An 18376-nucleotide genomic window follows, 5' to 3' on the forward strand; every position below is an offset into this window, starting at 1 on the left:
AAGAATAAATAGGATAGTATAATTAAGCGGATTAGATCCGACAGAGGAGGAATATAATTCAGAGCCTCTCAATACATTTTGTGAATCCAATGTTACATTAAATAAATTCACGCCACCTTATTCACCAGAATCAAATGGAGGAACAGAAGAGAAGATAGAGCTTTGAAAAATACAATGAATGACATCCTAATAATTCCAGAAGCAATTCATAATTTATGGAATAGACTATAGAGGAGAGTGGAGCTATTTTTACCAGCATATCAAAATTTAAATAATTTTAAAGAATTAGCAGGATGCAAAATGAACTTCAGGAAAATCATTTGCCCAAATTGAAATATGTAAATGTGAGGATGTTTAATTAAGGTTTGTTTACTAAATACTAAGAAAAGAAAATCAGGTTCTAAAACTTGTGATTATCTATTGAGTATGCTGAAAATAGGGTTTCATATAGACTTTCAAAGAAGAAAGGAGGAGAGGCGGAATGGCTTCAAATTCAATTGGTTGAATATTCCGTCTTAACAATGTCATTGCCAAAATGCAAAGCCAAAGCAAAAATTACATTATATAATAGGAAGAACAAGAAATTTTAGCTAACACATAATATTATGAAGCAATTAAAAATGAATGGGATAAAAAACCTAGATTTTGTAGGGAAAAGCATAAACTTGGTTCATCCTTTAACTACATCATTTGGGAACCACGTGTATTATAACATCAAGATGGGTAGGATTTATGCCTATAAACAAAAATTGATAAGTGATAACGATAAGAACCCAACCTAAACGAGTGGAATCCCAAGAAATAGGTTCATATGAGTAAAAACAAATCACCAACATTTTAAATGACTTATTGGAGTCTATTTCATGTTGTCTTATTATTGAGATATTTTGATTTCACTTCATATCTTATGCTTTTTTATGTTTTATATTATTCACTCATTAGTATATAAAAAATTTGATCATTTTATGTTTACGTAATCTTTTGATTTTGAGGCTTACGCTTCAAAACGCCTTGAGGCTTACGCATCGCCTCACGAATGAAAAACGCCTCAATACCCGAATACGCAATTTTAAACATTGCTATCAAGAGCACATGGCTTCTGAAAATCATATTTGGTGGCATGGCTTAAAAGCATCACAACACATTCTCTCATGTCTTCGGTATAATGTAGATGGTTATACTTATAATGAAAGAATACAGATTATGATAATTCTATATTTCACCAAATTATTGCAAGTTAATCTTTGCTTGTCATCTATGACGCATTGATCCTACATAATATAGAAGAACGCAGTGTCAAATACATATAGGGCATCAACATGCACTCGCATGTTGAACACACCACCTGCATGTTTTATTAAAATAAATAAATAAATGATACACGCGGAACATGCATGTTTAAAATAATAAATTGCAATTTTAAAATATATCACATAAAGAATTTAGGTTAAGTCATCTCTTCATTTCTATTTTAAAATCTATTATAGAAATAACATAATAGCTACTTTATGAAACTAAATCAGGTCATCAGAAAGCTGACGTTTTATGCGACCAAATCATGTAAGACGACTCTCTCTAATCTTATCTACCATTAGAGCTACTCCAACCTTTTCAATTATATACTTGTTTCACATTTTGTCTCTAAATGTAAAACCAATCATCCACCTAAGCATCCCCAACTGCAACAGTTAACTTAATTTTATGATTCTCTTTAACAACTAATATACTAAGCCTAAAACATTGTAATTCTCAACCACCATCTTATAAAATGTTCCCATAAGTTTGAGGGGCCTTTTATACCACACAATAGGCTCAATACATTCGGGCACTTCAACCATTCAACTTGAATTTAAATAACAGTATGCCCATCTATTACACAATTGTTTTGAACAATAGACCCGAGATATCTAAATGAAAACTTTTAGACTCTAAGTTTGACTTCTATAATTCAAGTTTTCTTTCAACACCTTCTATATTATTATCAACAAGAAGAATATCATCAACAAAAAGCATATAGCAAGCTACATACTCTTGCAAATGTCTAGTAAGAACATTCATGACTAAAGCAAAAAAATATGGGGTTAAATTTGATCCTTGATGTAATCCAACTAAAAAAGGAAATACTTGGTCAAACCACCTTGTATTTGAACACAATTAACAGCTTTTGTATACATATCCTAGATAACTTGAATATTAAGCATTATAAGATCTTTTTTTCTAGAAATCTCCATAGCACTTCTTTTGGAGTTTTATCATATACTTTCTCTAAATCAATAAATATCATATGTAGATACTCCTTTCTCCATATTTCTCCATCAAACCTCTCAATAAATGTAGTAGACATATACAGCATGAATCCAAATTGATTTTGAGAAACATTAGTATCACACCGTAAACTGTGCTCAATCACTCTCACCCATAGTTTTAATGTATGACACATTAACTTAATTTCTCAATAATTCAAACACTCTTGTGTGTTACCATTATTCTTAAAACAAAAACTAACACACTCTTTCTCCACTCATCTGTTATCTTTTTCGTCTTCAAAATAATTTTAAAATGTTTAATAAGCCAAAAAGTTATTTGATCTTCTAAGCATTTCGACACATCTATTGGAATATTGTCAGGTCTCATTACTTTTCCACACTTCATTTTCTTAAGAGCCTCTCCAACTTCAACTTTATCGATATGACGATAAAAATAAAAATAAACTCTATTTTCATTTGGCTAAGGTCATTAAATTCAATCGTATTCTCTCAATCTTTATTGAAAAACTTATCAAAATATTTCATCCACTTATGTTGAATATCTTCTTCTAATAAAAGTAGTTTTTGATATTCATCCTTAATGCATTTCACTTAAACTAAGTCTTTACTCTTATCTCTTTCCTTGACTAATTCATATATACATCTTTCGTCCTCTTTAGTATCTAATCTATTATGTAAATCACTAAAGACTAATTTCTTTGCATCGCAGATTATTTACTTAAACTCCGTACAAGCCTCTCTATATCTTTCCCAATTTTTTGAGCTTTTACATCTAAACCAATATTTATAATAAAGCTTCTTTTTTTATTTTTTCTAGTATACTATAATTTCACCGCCAACTATTTTTACTGTTAAAAGTTTTTCCTTTGGATTATCTAAGCATCTACTTTGCAACATTATTAATATCACTAACTATTTTTTCTCATATAACATTAGCATCTTCATGAACAAACCTCAATCTTGAGATCATGAATTTTACTCTTAAAAATATTTTCATTACCATTTTTAAATGCCCCATCTAATCTTAAGACAATATTTTACTTTATTTTTCATATTCCACCATTTCATCTAAAATTCCAAAACTAATAAGCAATATTTGGTACATAAATTTTCCTTTGAAATGATTTTACAATTTTTGCAATCTAAGGACTTCACAAATTTTCCCACACAACATTGTCATCTTCATGAACCACCAAAATCTTGAGATCTTGAATTTTACTCTAAAAAATATTTTCATTACCATTCTTTAAATGAACCCATCTAATCTTAAGGCAATATTTTACTTTATTTTTTATATTCCACAGCTTCATCTTAAAATCCAAAATTAACGAGTGATGAGATGCTCACATAAATTTCACTCGAAATGACTTTATAATTTTTACAATCTAAACAATCTATTTTCTTATAAGCAAATAATCAATTTAAATTTTATTATGTCTATTCTTATAAGTGATGAGATGCTCACCTATTTTTTTAAACAAGATATTAGCAATTACAAAATCATAACAACAACAACAACATCAAGCCTTTGTCCCACTATGTGGGGTCGGCTACATGAATCCTTTTTCGCCATTGTGTCATGTTAAAAGTCAAATTCTCATTTAAATCTAATAGAAAAAGATCATTTCTAATATTTACTAACCAAGTCTTTCTAGGTCTACCTCTACCTTTCTTAACATAAGTCAAATCTAATATCTCAACTTTCCTAACCGAGTCATCAGAAGGCCTCCGTTTAATGTGACCAAACCATCTAAGGCGACTCTCTCTAATCTTATCTTCCACTGGAGCTACTCCAACCTTTAACATATATGCTCATTTTGTATCCTATCTCTAAGGGTAAAGCCATTCATCCACTTAAGCATCCTCATCTCTACAACATTTAACTTAGTATTATGCAAAATCTAATATGATCCTACCTCCTTTATTAGTTGCTCCAAACTCATAGCCACCATGAATGTTTTTAAAATATTCTACCACACTACCAACATATTCATTTAAATCTCTTCAAATAAGAATTCTTTTTTTAAGAGATATCCTTTGTATTAATTATTTTAATTCATTCCAAAATTTTAATTTTGAACACTATTCTTATAAGAAAATAATCAATTTAAATTTTATTATGTCTATTCTTATAAGTGATGAGATGATCACCTATTTTTTTAAACAAGATATTAGCAATTACAAAATCATAATAACAACAACAACATCAAACCTTTGTCCAACTATGTGGGGTCGGCTAAATGAATCCTTTTTCGTCAGTGTCCTGTTGAAAGTCAAATTCTCATTTAAATCTAATAGAAAAACATCATTTCTAATATTTACTAACCAAGTCTTTCTAGGTCTACCTCTACCTTTCTTAACATAAGCCAAATCTAATATCTCAATTTTCCTAACCGAGTCATCGGAATGCCTCCGTTTAATGTGACAAAACCATCTAAGGTGACTCTCTCTAATCTTATCTTCCACTGGAGCTACTCCAACCTTTTCAAATATATGCTCACTTTGTATCCTATCTCTAAGGGTAAAGCCACTCATCCACCTAAGCATCCTCATCTCTAGAACACTTAACTTAGTATTATGCAAAATCTAATATGATCCTACCTCCTTTATTAGTTGCTCCAAACTCATAGCCACCATGAATGTTTTTAAAATATTCTACCACACTACCAACATATTCATTTAAATCTCTTCAAATAAGAACTCTTTTTTTAAGAGATATCCTTTGTATTAATTATTTTAATTCATTCCAAAATTTTAATTTTGAACACTAATCTTAGCATCAATAATAATCTATAAAACTTTAATTATATTAATTTCTGTAATATTATCTTTCAAACTCTTATTTACAATCACACATACACCATTTTTAGTATGACTCTTATCTGAATATCATAATTTAAAAACTAAACTATCAATACCTTTTCCTCAACCCATTTAATTTTTTGAATATATATAATATTTATCTTTCTATAAATCAAAATATTAATTAATTCCATTAAATTGCCTGTAAGAGAGCCTATATCCCAAGTTCCTATCTTAATTCTGATTTTATGAACTAATTTCTTTGCCCATATTCGTCCATGATGTAGGAACCATTGCTTATTTAGCACTACATCAGATGCCAGTGCAACGACACTTGCACACTTTTCACCGTATATGATAAGATTGGCAATAAAAACCTTCATCCTTAGTATATTGGAGAAAGATCAGGTGTAAAGAGCATTCTATCTAGGGTTGGTGCACAACATAGCCACTAATGTGCCTTGGAAGTAAAAACAGCAAACAAAAAAGAAGAAAAATGTAGGTGAACAAATATAATGGCTGTTTTTTTTTTTTTTTTAATTTCTCCTTAAAAAACAATGCAAGATATAATTGATCTACTTTTCGAGAGGTAGATCGGCTCTTCCACAAACCTAGATGCCAATAGGGAACTCACTAAAAAAACTACAACAGAAAATAAATTACCCTATACCAAAATAACAATATAGTCCTAAATAGGCTCTCCTAATTCCCTCCCAAATCAGCCTCATTTCTTTAATTAATTCCTTCCCAAATCAGCCCCCTTTCCTTAGTTAATTCCCTCTCATATTTGAATTCAAAATTGGAACTTTTTCCCTAAATAATTTTCCCTTGATTCCACCTCCTTACATAATGAATCATATCTTTCCTAGACAAGGGGGATCGAACCCCCTTCTTTCTCCCTGCCAGGTTTCGCCCAATCCAGCCCCTAGCCTGTGCGAATCAGCCACACAATGATTGTGTTTAAGCCTATAATAATAATTCTGAATTAATATATTTTACAGACTTCTAGATAAATTTTATGATAATCTCTTAACTACTTAAAGGGAATAAAGGATAAGTATTGCCTACTAATAACATAAAGCTGGGGAGAATACAAAAAGGTATCCTCTTAAAGAAGACCACTAACATAGCACTAGGATCTCTTTTACCCAACAGGTGGATGAACAAAAGTGTTAAATAGATTGAATTGATACTCGGTGTCTCGAATTTGTTGATGACTGGAACAGTAGAATACAAGGGATTGCCAAAGTGGGGATGCTAGAAAGAGATGGGGGTGGGATGTTTGGGTCGGTGTTCAAGTTGGGATAGCCTAAATCATCATAAAATGACCGAATCATGGTGATGGAAACCTAGCTTCGATTGTTATAATAACATATCAGCATGCTCTCAATATGCCAGAAAGTACCCGCAAGGGAACAGCTGATAATGCATGACATGAACAAAGCAGAATACTGGGAGGAGCAACATAGTAGTTTGTGAATATTGCAACTTGACGCCTTAACACGGGTGTGAGACCATTGAAATCAAGTTCAAATATTTTAACAAAGTGTTGTTCAATGTCATTCCGCAGCTCAACGTGCACCCTTCCCATGCCGTAAAATTCTATGGCTGTACTAGACTTCAAAGGTCAGAAGCATTTGCAATATGGTAAGAAGGCTAGTGAAATTGTCCATAACACAAATTGCGTTATCGCTGCTGAAAAATATGTAAAGCCTTCAACAGAAACAACTGAAACAAAACAATTGGAAACATTAGATGTGAAATCTTCTTATCTGTTAATGCTATATTAAATTTATTTAAAATACTTGCCTCAAAATATAACCAAAAGAAACAAAAAGCTAAAATAGAACTTGAACAAAAATCAAATTAAATACAATGAAAATTGAATGTGTTTTAAGAGAGAAATACCAAAATGATCCCTAAATATTTGTATTTGGCCATTTAGTCTTCTTTCATAATCCAATTTAGTCCTTTGCTCCTCCAATATCATTCAAAAAAGTAACTCTATTGAATTATTTTAGATCATATTTCAGTAGTTAATGAATTATTTTGGATTATATTTGAGGAGTTGGAGGAAAAAATTGGATACTATAGATAGTCTTGGACTAAAACCATGGTTTTGAAAATCAGACAGAACCGGCCAGTTCAACTGGCCAACCATTGTATCGGTCCCGATCAGGTTCCATTTATAATATATTTAAATAATTTAATTTAATATAAAATATTTTTTAAAATTTTAAATTAATTTAAATTTAACATATTTCATTTAATAATATGCAAAAAAAAACACTAGTAAATCATACTCACATAGTTCCACTACCCCATATAAATAACACAATACAAACCTCCCAATTGATGTGGGATTAAACAACTCATAGAAAATTCTAGAATGTGTGAATGGTGAATTGCTTTCATGAGAATTTTTTTAAAAATTTAGTACATAATATTTAGATAAAAAAATGATTATAATAATTTTTAAAGTTCTTAAATTTATTATTATTTTTGTATTATAATTATCTTAAAAAAAATAAAAAAAAATTAAGATCAATTTCAATATAATTATTATTTAAATATTTTTAATATTTATTACATCATTCAATTCGACCCCAGTTGGATACCGCTCCGATTTTGAGAAAAAAGATTCATGTAGCCGACCTCACATACTGGGATAAAAGCTTGATGTTGTTGTTGTTGTTGTTGATCATTTTGACCATTTTTCATGAATTAATATAAATGCAAAAGGCATGATAGGAGCATGCATGCCAACAGCAAGTGAAAGGGCTAATAAGATTTATTATTATTATTATTATTATATTAAGAACCATATTTCTAAACATATATCCATGATAGATATGTAAAATCAAACAAAATGTTCACAATAAAAGTCCAAGGACTCCCAAGAGTCTAAAAAGCAATCAAAATTTAAAAAAAAAATGCTTTCAATCTTCATGAACAATATCAAAATGCAGTTAGTACATTTTCTAACATAGATATGAAGATATGATAGATCTTTTATGGAAAATTCTGGGGCATCCTTCACATTAATAACAAATGAAAATTTAAGAAAACAAAATGATGAACTACATTATAAAACATGAGAAAATATATAAAAATAAATAAAAAGTAATACCGAATACATGCACTCGTTAATAAGAAAGTCTTCCAGCTCCCTCACATTTGAAACATCAAGTTCTTGCATTAGTTGATCATAAGGTAGCACCTGAAAGCAAAAGATTATTTTTATTAGACTTGTCAAAGACATACAAAGACATTCATCAGGGTCTTAAAATGAAGAAAAAGATACCAAAAAAAAAAAATGCATAAAATGTAGTATTTAAGATGCCAAGGGTAAATGATGATAACTAAAACAAAGAAAATAAATCAAAAAGATAATATTTATATAAACTTCAACAGATGAAATTACAATTTAGGCTAAACAATGTCCATCCTTCAGAAGTGCTATTATACAAGTAAATGGTTATAATCTCTTAAAAAACAATAATACTTTTCCATACAATTAAATGATGCAAGTGCAAGATTTCATAAAATGATAGGATGGAAGCAGGATAGAGTAAGCTGCGCAACTTTTAGGAAATTCTCACAGGCAGTATAGTTATATTATCCACTGAAATGACCGCAGTTGCTCAGATCTATAGAAACCAAGTTCAAGCTGCACAAGCAAGGCTTCTTTTTTCTTATCCATCAGGAGGTACAAAACGCTTACTCTCATAAAGAATCAATATTGAGTTTTGAATGGAGAATGACCTCAATGACTCAATGCCATGCATCTGAGTTCTTCTATCAAATAATGGTCCATCAGTTCAAGAACTAAGCCAGCAGAGCTTCATCACATTGCTTTAAAACTTGCCTCAGAGGTAGCTTTTTAGGGCTTCAAATTAATGCTCTCCACAAATTCCATTGAAGCCAATCATTTGAACCTTAAGTTTTTCAAAACTTGTTTAGAAAGGTTCTTAATGCTGTTTAGAAAGGTTCTTAATCAAAGGAGAATTATTTAGAAAAGTTTTAATTACAATTGCGATGGAATTATTTAGGGAAAGAGATCTAATTTGAATTAAAAAATCTAAGACGGAATTATTTAGGGAAAGGGAGGAGGAATCAAGGGGGAATTGTTTAGAAATTTTTTTATTATAATTAGGAGGGAATTATTTAGGACAAGAGATTTGATTTGAATTCAAATATGAGGGGTAATTATTATGGGAAAGATAGCTAATTTATGAGGGAATTATGGGAGCTTATTTAAGGCTAACAATAGGGTGATTTTAGGATTATGTTTTGGAGTTTGCTGAATTTAATTTATTCTTAGGCTATTTGGGCACTAGTCGGTGGCTAGAGATTTGGGAGAGCCGAATCTTCCTCTTCAATTGAAGATCCAACTGTATATTGCATTTCTCTTTATACTTCTTTAAATAAAAATTATTTTGGGACATTCTTCTTCCAAATTTTATGTTTTATCCACTGATTTTTGTGATAAGTGCATCAACTTCCTATTAAGTTGGTATTAGAGCGGTGTCATGGGCAAAAATTTAAGTCCTCATCATTGATTTATGCTGCATGTTTTCTTCCCGTATTGCTGATTGTCGCCGTTTGAAGACTAAATTTGTTGATTTTTTGTTGTTTTCACGGTTTGAAACCTAGATCCATGAATAGCAACAAAGAAGATGGATGCGTTGGTAAGCGAGATGGTACAATTCAGGGCCAGCATGGAGGAAAAAATTTAGGCGTGGAAGGAAGGTTGTCTCTCATCTATTGAGAACTGCTCTGAGAAATTGGAGGATATGATGAAGAAGATGATCGAGATGTAGTCGAAGGCTTCGTCGGCGATTCCTCGGGCTGAAACAAAAGGAAAGAAAATTCTAGGGGAGATGATGATAAAGCTCATGGAGATGTGATCCAAAATAGAGCCTTACATTTGATACATATACCCACACCCACCCACGTACGGGTATGGGTCTACCCATGGCCTCATGGGTGGGTACTCAACATCGGGGGATAATAAAATGATTTACATTGCTAATCACCATATGTCGTATGTTACCGCAATTCTCACTACGCAATGTGCAACCCTAAACTGAGCTGCGACCATGATAAATTCTGAAATGTGGCTTGAAAGTTTGCAGTCAAAGCAAAGGGAAACAAGCCTCAAGGCCATCAATCCGTGACAGAATACATTCAAAAGGCATGGAAAGTGCGTGGGTCTGGGTGGGTACGTCATCCTAAAAGTCACCAAGGGTGGGCGAGGCCCGCCCACGCAGAGCATGGGTACCCAACAAGGACCCCATGTAGGGCTTTGATCCAAAACCCCACATATGGTTCCAATTGCCAACCCTAATCAAGACTCTATTGGGATTCCCCTGGTCGAATCTAAAGGGAAAAATATTGTACATGAAGAGCTCGACAAAGAGAGCTCCTTTCATCAAGATCCACCTCTTAGGACAACCGAAGATCAGAATGTGAATTTGTTTTGTTTTTGTGGGAGGGGGAAAGAAGAGATGCCACCTTTGGAGCCACATCCAAGAGGGGAAAGGGTGAAGGAGTGAGATTTTTGGTGAAGCAGTAAAATTTGAAATGAGAAGAAGATGGGGAGAAGATAGAAGCAACAGACATGATTCAGCCACTCCTACAGCAATATCGAAAGGTGTTCCAGTCAGTTTAGGGGTTTCCTCCTCTGTGAGAACACGAGCATGTTATCATTTTGAAGGAAGGAGTCTCACATATCAGTGCTCGTCTGTACCATTCTCCCCAACTCCAAAAAGAAGAGATTGAGAGGTTGATTAAAGAGATGCTGGAGGCAGGGATCATTTGACCCAGTGATAGTCCATTTTTTAGTCCAATGCTTCCGCAGCATTTTCCTTCGTTCCAACTTGAAAATAAGGTGGCACTTTGGGAGGGGAGTATTGATAGACCGGCCGATTTGATTGGGAATGAATTAGAAAGTTTTTTATTTAAAAGAAAGCTATTTATGAAGGTTCTTGATCAAAGGGGAATTACTTAGGAAAGTTATAATTACAATTGTAAGGAAATTATTTTAGGTAAGAGATTTAATTTGAATTAAAAAATCCAAGAGGATATTATTTAGGGAAAGGGAGGAGGAATCAAGGGGAAATTGTTTAGGAATGTTTTAATTATAATTATGATTGAATTATTTAGGGCATGAGATTTGATTTGAATTCAAATATGAGAGGAAATTATTTTTGGAAAGATGACTGATTTAGGAGGGAATTATGGGCTCTTATTTAAGGCTAACAATAGAGTGATTTTAGAATTATGTTTTGGAGTTCGCTGAATTTAGTTTATTCTTAGATTATTTCGGCTCTAGCCCACGGTTAGGAATTTGAGAGAGTCGGATCTTCCTCTCCAATTGAAGATCTAATTGTATCTTGCATTTCTCTTTATAATTCTTTCAAAAAAAATTATTTTGGGGTGTTTTTCTTCCCAATTTTTCATGTTTCATCTACTGATTTTTGTGAAAAGTACAACCACTTCCTCTCAGACTGACACCCAAATATACTATTAATGACTAATACTAGTAATTATGGAATGGTCAAAAAATTTTGAAAAGTAGTACAACTACATCAAGTATCAACAAAATAGTATAATTTTAAATATCGTATACCTATTATATAGAAGAATGGGGATATAGATAAAAATATAAGTTCTAGAATAAAAATCAGGTGATTAAAATGGAGAAGTACGGATGTAAGTGTTGGGAAATTTCAAAATAATAATAATAATAATATCACTGCTTGCTAAGGCCTATTTGCCATCACTTTTCATTTCCATTTTTTATTTATTTTATTTTTTATATTTTGGACAAATAAAATATGATTACTATTTCGTAAGCATTTTTTTTAATAAATCAAGTTGCTTTTAAAAGCAAAAAAAAAAAAAATCTAAGCATTTTCATTATTTCTAAAACATAAACTCCCATCCACCTGACCTCACACACAACACTGGCTAGCCCCCAAACCTCTCATCAACCAACTTCGTGTAGAAACCTGCAACAAATCCATCTGGTCCACCAATATCTTTGAACATGATGTCACCAACCTCTTCCAAATCACAAAATAAATTAACACATGAAAATCTTCAATAAAAATAAAAACAAAAATAGCTAGTATTTACTATACCATTTTATTTCACACCAAAAATAAACAAAACACATAAAAAGTGGTCTCAAACTGTAAGAACTAGTTGAACTTAGAACCGGCCAGCCAACCTCTAATAAATAACGGGCTAGCATGTACGAAACAGACTACGAAACTGCGACTGGAGCAGGCTGAATGTGAACGTGAACGCGGGTAGGGTCTGGAGGGCTCGGTTCGCGGTTTTGAGTGAAGGATCGCGTAAGTGGGATTAAAATAACTACTCATCGCAAAAGATAATTTCATTTCACTCGTTCTTGTAGAAGAAAACGAGAGAGAGTGGTGTTCTGCCATCAGAGACAACTAAGAAAAAGAAGTAAGTTTTTCAATTTATCTCTTTTGGCGTTTCTCTTCTTCCGTGATTAATCCTAGGAAAAGATTAGTTCTATTAAAGGGAGATAGAAGAAGGAAATTTTGGGATCAAATTAGATAATTTTTCATTTACATTCAATTATTAATATTTTATTTTATCTATTTTCTCAAATTAGTAAATATAATAAGTGATTAATAAATAGAAAGGGGGAATCTGGTGGGGGAGCGCCTTGATTCAAAGAGAAAGAGAAGAAGATAACCAAATATACAAAGGTGACAGCTGAAGCGATCCCAAAAAGAAGATCGAAGGTAAGAATTTATTTAAGCAATATTTATATGATAATAGTGTAAATTAAAAGATGATAATAGCTATATGTTTGTGTATGTCTTTAGGTTATAATGCAGAAAGTTATTTCCACGAATCAAGAAATTAAAAGAACCAAAGTGGATAATTACAGTTGTGCTAAATTTCCTTATTGTATTTTCATTTCAATTCTCAAGGTAGTATTTTATATAATTGTTTTAATTTATTTTTGGAGATTATTACGAGTATGACAATGTAAATTCAATTTCATACATGATGATAAATTGGATAAATATAGATTGTTATGATTGAATATAAATATTTACTATCATAAGAATATGAAGGAAAATAAAATTGAAGATATGAAGGTATATGAAAATAATGATATATATATATATATATATAAGAAGCATAAATAAATGAATGAGAATAAAGGAAAAAGAGTAAGAATATGCATACAAATCACAGGAGTTTACCCCCGTATGGTACTGGCTGGGAAAGCAACGTACCCGTGTGAGTGTGTGTGTGTATAAGAAACATAAATAAATGGATGAGAATAAAGGAAAAAGGGAAAGGATATGCATGCAAATTACAAAAGTTCACCCCCGTATGGTACTGGCTAGGGAAGCAACGTACCCGTGCATGTTAAATGGAAATGAAAATAGTTGTACATTTTATACATTTAGACGGTGCTCATGTACTAATTGAATTAGAAAAGAAAATAATGATAACTTATTATGATGAAATGTATATGAAATGAAAATGTATATAGAAGATATAAGGAATGAATGAATAAAAGAAAAAAAAGATATGAAGTATACTAAATTTTATATGAATGTTACATAAATTCTAAGAGTTTTATAAGAAATGAGAAAATGAACTTGCATTGTATTTTTTATATGTTTAAATGTTATATATAGAAAGATTATCCACTGAGTTTACATCATAAACTCAACCCGTTAAATTAATATTTTTAGGTAAGTCTCCAAAGAAATAGAAATTGATGAAAGGAAAGAGTATGTTCATAAAAGACAGTGCACAAATAAAAACAAGTAATTTATGATTTATACAAAATGTTAAATCATTGAGAAGATTTTATTAGAAGTTTGATGGAAAATTGTGTAATAGTGGCTCTTCAGTTGTATTGAGAAGTTGTATGTTAATTTACTTATAAAATTGAATGAAATGTTACAACAATCCGACTTTACGTTTCCGACTCATTAATTCGAGTATTTGGACCACGTCAAGACACAAACAACCCCCAAGTGCAATGAAAATGAAAATATTTAGGTAAAAGTATCAAAAACTAGAAATAATAAATTTAAAAATAGTCATATTTGACAAAAGGAGTGAAATGATATCTATTGAAGATGAGCTAGTTCAAAATGAACTAGGTGATTTTAGGCATAGCAGAATAAAAACAAATAAAATATAAGCATTTGATGAGAAAGAAAATTAATGTCAAATTTTATGAAGAAAAAATGAGACTTAAAATAACATTGATAGAAGTTATCCAAAATGATATGACAGAATAAGTTTAATAGCTCCGATAGCACTTAATATGAATAAATGAAAGATATAGAATCATAATGTTAACCCCTAATAATTGGGATAAATTTAATGTTAATGATGATGACCTATATTTGCCAACTTATTTAGAAATAGCTTCTTTGAATTTATAAACTATTAGAATAAATGCAAATTATCATATACCATATGTTTGTTTATTTGTTATTTAAATTGATAGTCAACATATATGAAGCCAATTAGAGAGTTTTAAAATGATTTCTCTAGCCCAATGATTTTAATAGTTGATAAGTTTCATTCTCAATTTTTTATCCTAGAAGTTAGTCGATCAACATTAGTGATGTAGACAAAGGGGGGTCAACTCATACCCAAAATAAGTTGATTTTGACTTCCCTTGAGTTTACAAGCTCAATCAAATTTGAGCTGGAATTTAGCTCATTTATGAGCTGGTCTTTCGTTCATTTATTGAACTAATGGTTAGCTCATTATTAACTAAATTTTAGTTCATAATTATCTTTTAATTAAATGTAATTTTCATTGTTTTGATGTCTTAATTAAAGTTTGTCTTTTGGAATTCCAAAATGGCTTTTGGAATTCCAAGATGTTTTGTTTTCCCATGCCATGGCTCTTTGGCTTCCACGGTGGGCTGCTGTTTTCCGTGCATGGCTCCTTGGATCTCACGGTGGCTGCTGGTTTTTCGAGCTGGGGGTCTTCCCGTGGATTTTGACGCCTCGTTTCCGTGCGGTCCCTTTGGTTCCCGTGGTTGCTCCTTCGGTTCCTGGGCTGGGCTGTTTTTCCGTGAAAAGCAAGGGGGCTTTTTATGGCTTGTGATGTTTGGATTCCTATGGGAATTCAATGTTGTGGCTTTTTATGTTCCCCCTTTCATACATATAAATATGAGGGGTTATGTATTGTTTTAAGTGTGAATGATATGAATGATTTTTGGAAATGTAAACCTGCGGGTTTTCTTGGAGAAGCTTGCCAGCTTTGTCCACCTTCTTCTTCCACCTCCTCTGGAAATCTTACGAGCTCTTTCCACCCTTCTTCTCGGCTTCTAACCTCTTTCGTCTTTCCGCAAGTGACCACCTCACATGTATCCCTCTTTCTCAAAGTAAGCAAGTTTAGGGTGTCTTGTTTGAGTCGTTTGTAAGAGTCTTTATTTGTAAGTCGTTTAATGTTAAGAGTTGTAAGTCTTTATTTATAAAGGTGTTCGTTTATGTGACATATAAGAGTTTGTTCGACTCATTTTAAGTGTCGTGTCGTCTATCAGGCCCTTTGTTGCCGGCAGAGGTCCTCGAGCCCCCCATCCCCCGGATTTTTGCCCGCAACATTTTTGGTATCAGAGCAAGTTAGGAAGTCCTAGGATTTGGTTGTCAAGTTTTGTTTTAGTTTGTCAAGTTTTGTTTAAGTTTGACAAGTCAAGTCTTGTTGTTAGTCTTAAAAGTAGTGTGAGTCTAAGTTTTTTAGGTTGGGTCTTTTGAGTTTTTTTTTAGTCATTTAAAAAAATGGAAAATAACAAAAAAATGGCTTCATTCATGGAGGAAAACGATCATGATAATCCTAATGTCCTTCTTTCATTGGACAGATGGATTCCTACAGAAGATGATTCAACAGATCCGCTTCAAAACCGTTTATACAAGCTTCAATATCACATGTTCTTATGTGATCAAAAATTCGAAAAGTGGAAGAGATATCAATAAAGGCAATTCGAGAAAGAGCAAGAAGAACTTTTAAAGAAATTTGAAGAAAAGATCAAAAAGCTGGATGCACCGTCTTCACCTCCTCAAGAGAAATAAAAGCTAACTCATCGGGAGATGAGTTCTCAAGAAGGGGAGTCTGATGTAGACAAGGGGGGGGGGGGGGGGATGTAGGCAAATGGGGGGGGGGGTGTCAACTCATACCCAAAATAATTTGATTTTGGCTTCCCATGGGTTTACAAGCTCAATCAAATTTGAGCCAAAATTTAGCTCATTTATGAGCTGGTCTTTAATTCATTTATTGAATTAAGGGTTAACTCATTATTAGCTAAGTTTTAGTTCATAGTTATCTTTTAATTAAATGTAATTTTTTTGTTTAGATGCCTTAATTAAAGTTTGTCTTTTGGAATTCCAAAATGGCTTTTGGAATTCCAAGATGTTTTGTTTCCCATGCCATGGCTCTTTGGCTTCCACGGTGGGCTGCTGTTTTCCGTGCATGACTCCTTGGATCTCACACTGGCTGCTGGTTTTCCGAGCTGGGGGTCTTCCCGTGGCTTTTGGCGCCTCAGTTCCGTGCGGTCCCTTTGGTTCCCGTGGTTGCTCCTTTGGTTCCTGGGTTGGGCTGTTTTTCCGTGAAAAGCAAGGGGGCTTTTTATGGCTTGTGATGTTTGGATTCCTATGGGAATTCAATGTTGTGGCTTTTTATGTTCCCCCTTTCATACATATAAATATGAGGGGTTATGTATTGTTTTAAGTGTGAATGATATGAATGATTTTTGGAAATGTAAACCTGTGGGTTTTCTTGGAGAAGCTTGCCAGCTTTGTCTACCTTCTTCTTCCACCTCCTCTGGAAATCTTGCGAGCTCTTTCCACCCTTCTTCTCGGCTTCTAACCTCTTTCGTCTCTCCGCAAGTGATCACCTCACCTGTATCCCTCTTTCTCAAAGTAAGAAGTTTCGGGTGTCTTGTTTGAGTCGTTTGTAAGAGTCTTTGTTTGTAAGTCTGTTGGAGAATTTTTGTATCCTCAAAAAGATTGCATATTTTATAATCGAGTACGGCATAAGAATATGATATATTACACCGAACAGTAAAAATGTCATTTCCTTATGGACTCAATAATAAAATTTACAATTATTAACAAAGATTCCCCCACTCGATGTTTGGTCGAACGGGGTTTATTTATTTCTGGGGTACAGACATCCCATAGGGGCAAGCCCCTATGGTTAATTACATCCCAAGTTTTAGTGTTTGAGAAAACTTTTGATTAAACTAGTGATTTTGCTTTTCTTGGAAGTCATTTTAGACATTGGCTAAAGTTTGCTTTTTGTTTTAAAATCAGTGAAAGTCTTGCTTAAAGGGTTTTCTACCTTTAGGAATTTCAAGGAGGAATTGATCAACTTAGAATCAGATTTTTGGAGTGAAGTCCAAGGGAATGTGAGGTAGGAGCACATGATTCTGAGGGACACTCAGAGGTGCTCAAACTATCCTATATTGGGCTTTACATTTTAGCAATCTAATTTTGGTTTAAGTTGATGTTTTAATTAGAAAGTTGGGGCTTACATCCCAACAACACTTGTTGGAGGAATTGCCTGAAAGATGAGGGCTTATAGGATGATTTGGAATCAACCCATGCCTCAGACCCTAAGATAAAGGTGAGGACTACCAATAGGTAGTGCCTCGAACCTAAATCTAACGAGTGCAAAGGGGCTTACAAACTGCACCTCACAAGAGGTATAGCCTGCCCGACCTCTGGATTTATTGTCCCGCCTGGAAGGAACTACCAGCTAACCCTCCTAATCGCTTTTAAAACTATGTCATCCAGTCTCAATGCAAATGTAGAGTGGGGAGGTTGTTTTTATTTAGAATGTAAGGCTTACAACTTGGATTTGAGGCCAAGATGCCTAATTATGTATGGTATGCAAATGCTGACTCACAAAAAGAAAAATTTTGTTATCTAATTCTTATGTGGAGGCATTCTACATGTAACACACTTTTGGCCATGCATGATTATTTTAAGCTTTTGAAAAACTTGGCCCTTTGAAAGAGAGCCGTGCAAATTTTCTTTTAGAAGAAAACCATGAAGCCTAATTTCATTTTAGGTTGCTTACATTTTAAAGGGTACAAAACTTAATTTTTATCCTAAGAGCCTAACGTAGTAGAGTCTAGACCACGCCCACAAAAATAAAAGAAGAAACCTAGGAAAGACATGTTGTTCTATTGCACACCCGGTAAACAAACAACGCATGCTTTTGTATATAAATAAAGACAGAAATGTAAATAATGTCCCAGTTATTACAAACATGTT

At 32.8% G+C, this 18376-nt stretch overlaps 1 protein-coding gene across 5 annotated transcripts in view; it reads right to left on the minus strand.

Moving 5' to 3' along the window:
* Positions 1–18376, minus strand: part of LOC110100560 (COP9 signalosome complex subunit 7) — a 46974-nt gene that overhangs the window by 10713 nt on the left and 17885 nt on the right. For all 5 annotated transcript variants that reach the window (XM_028692549.1, XM_020828125.2, XM_020828124.2 and 2 more), the window contains exon 4: positions 8200–8289. In XM_028692549.1, coding sequence (XP_028548382.1) covers positions 8200–8289 — 90 coding nt within the window. The remainder of the gene's footprint in view (positions 1–8199; positions 8290–18376) is intronic.

The sequence above is a fragment of the Dendrobium catenatum genome, unplaced genomic scaffold, assembly GCF_001605985.2.
Source record: "Dendrobium catenatum unplaced genomic scaffold, ASM160598v2 original_scaffold_224352, whole genome shotgun sequence".
Taxonomy (NCBI): domain Eukaryota; kingdom Viridiplantae; phylum Streptophyta; class Magnoliopsida; order Asparagales; family Orchidaceae; genus Dendrobium; species Dendrobium catenatum.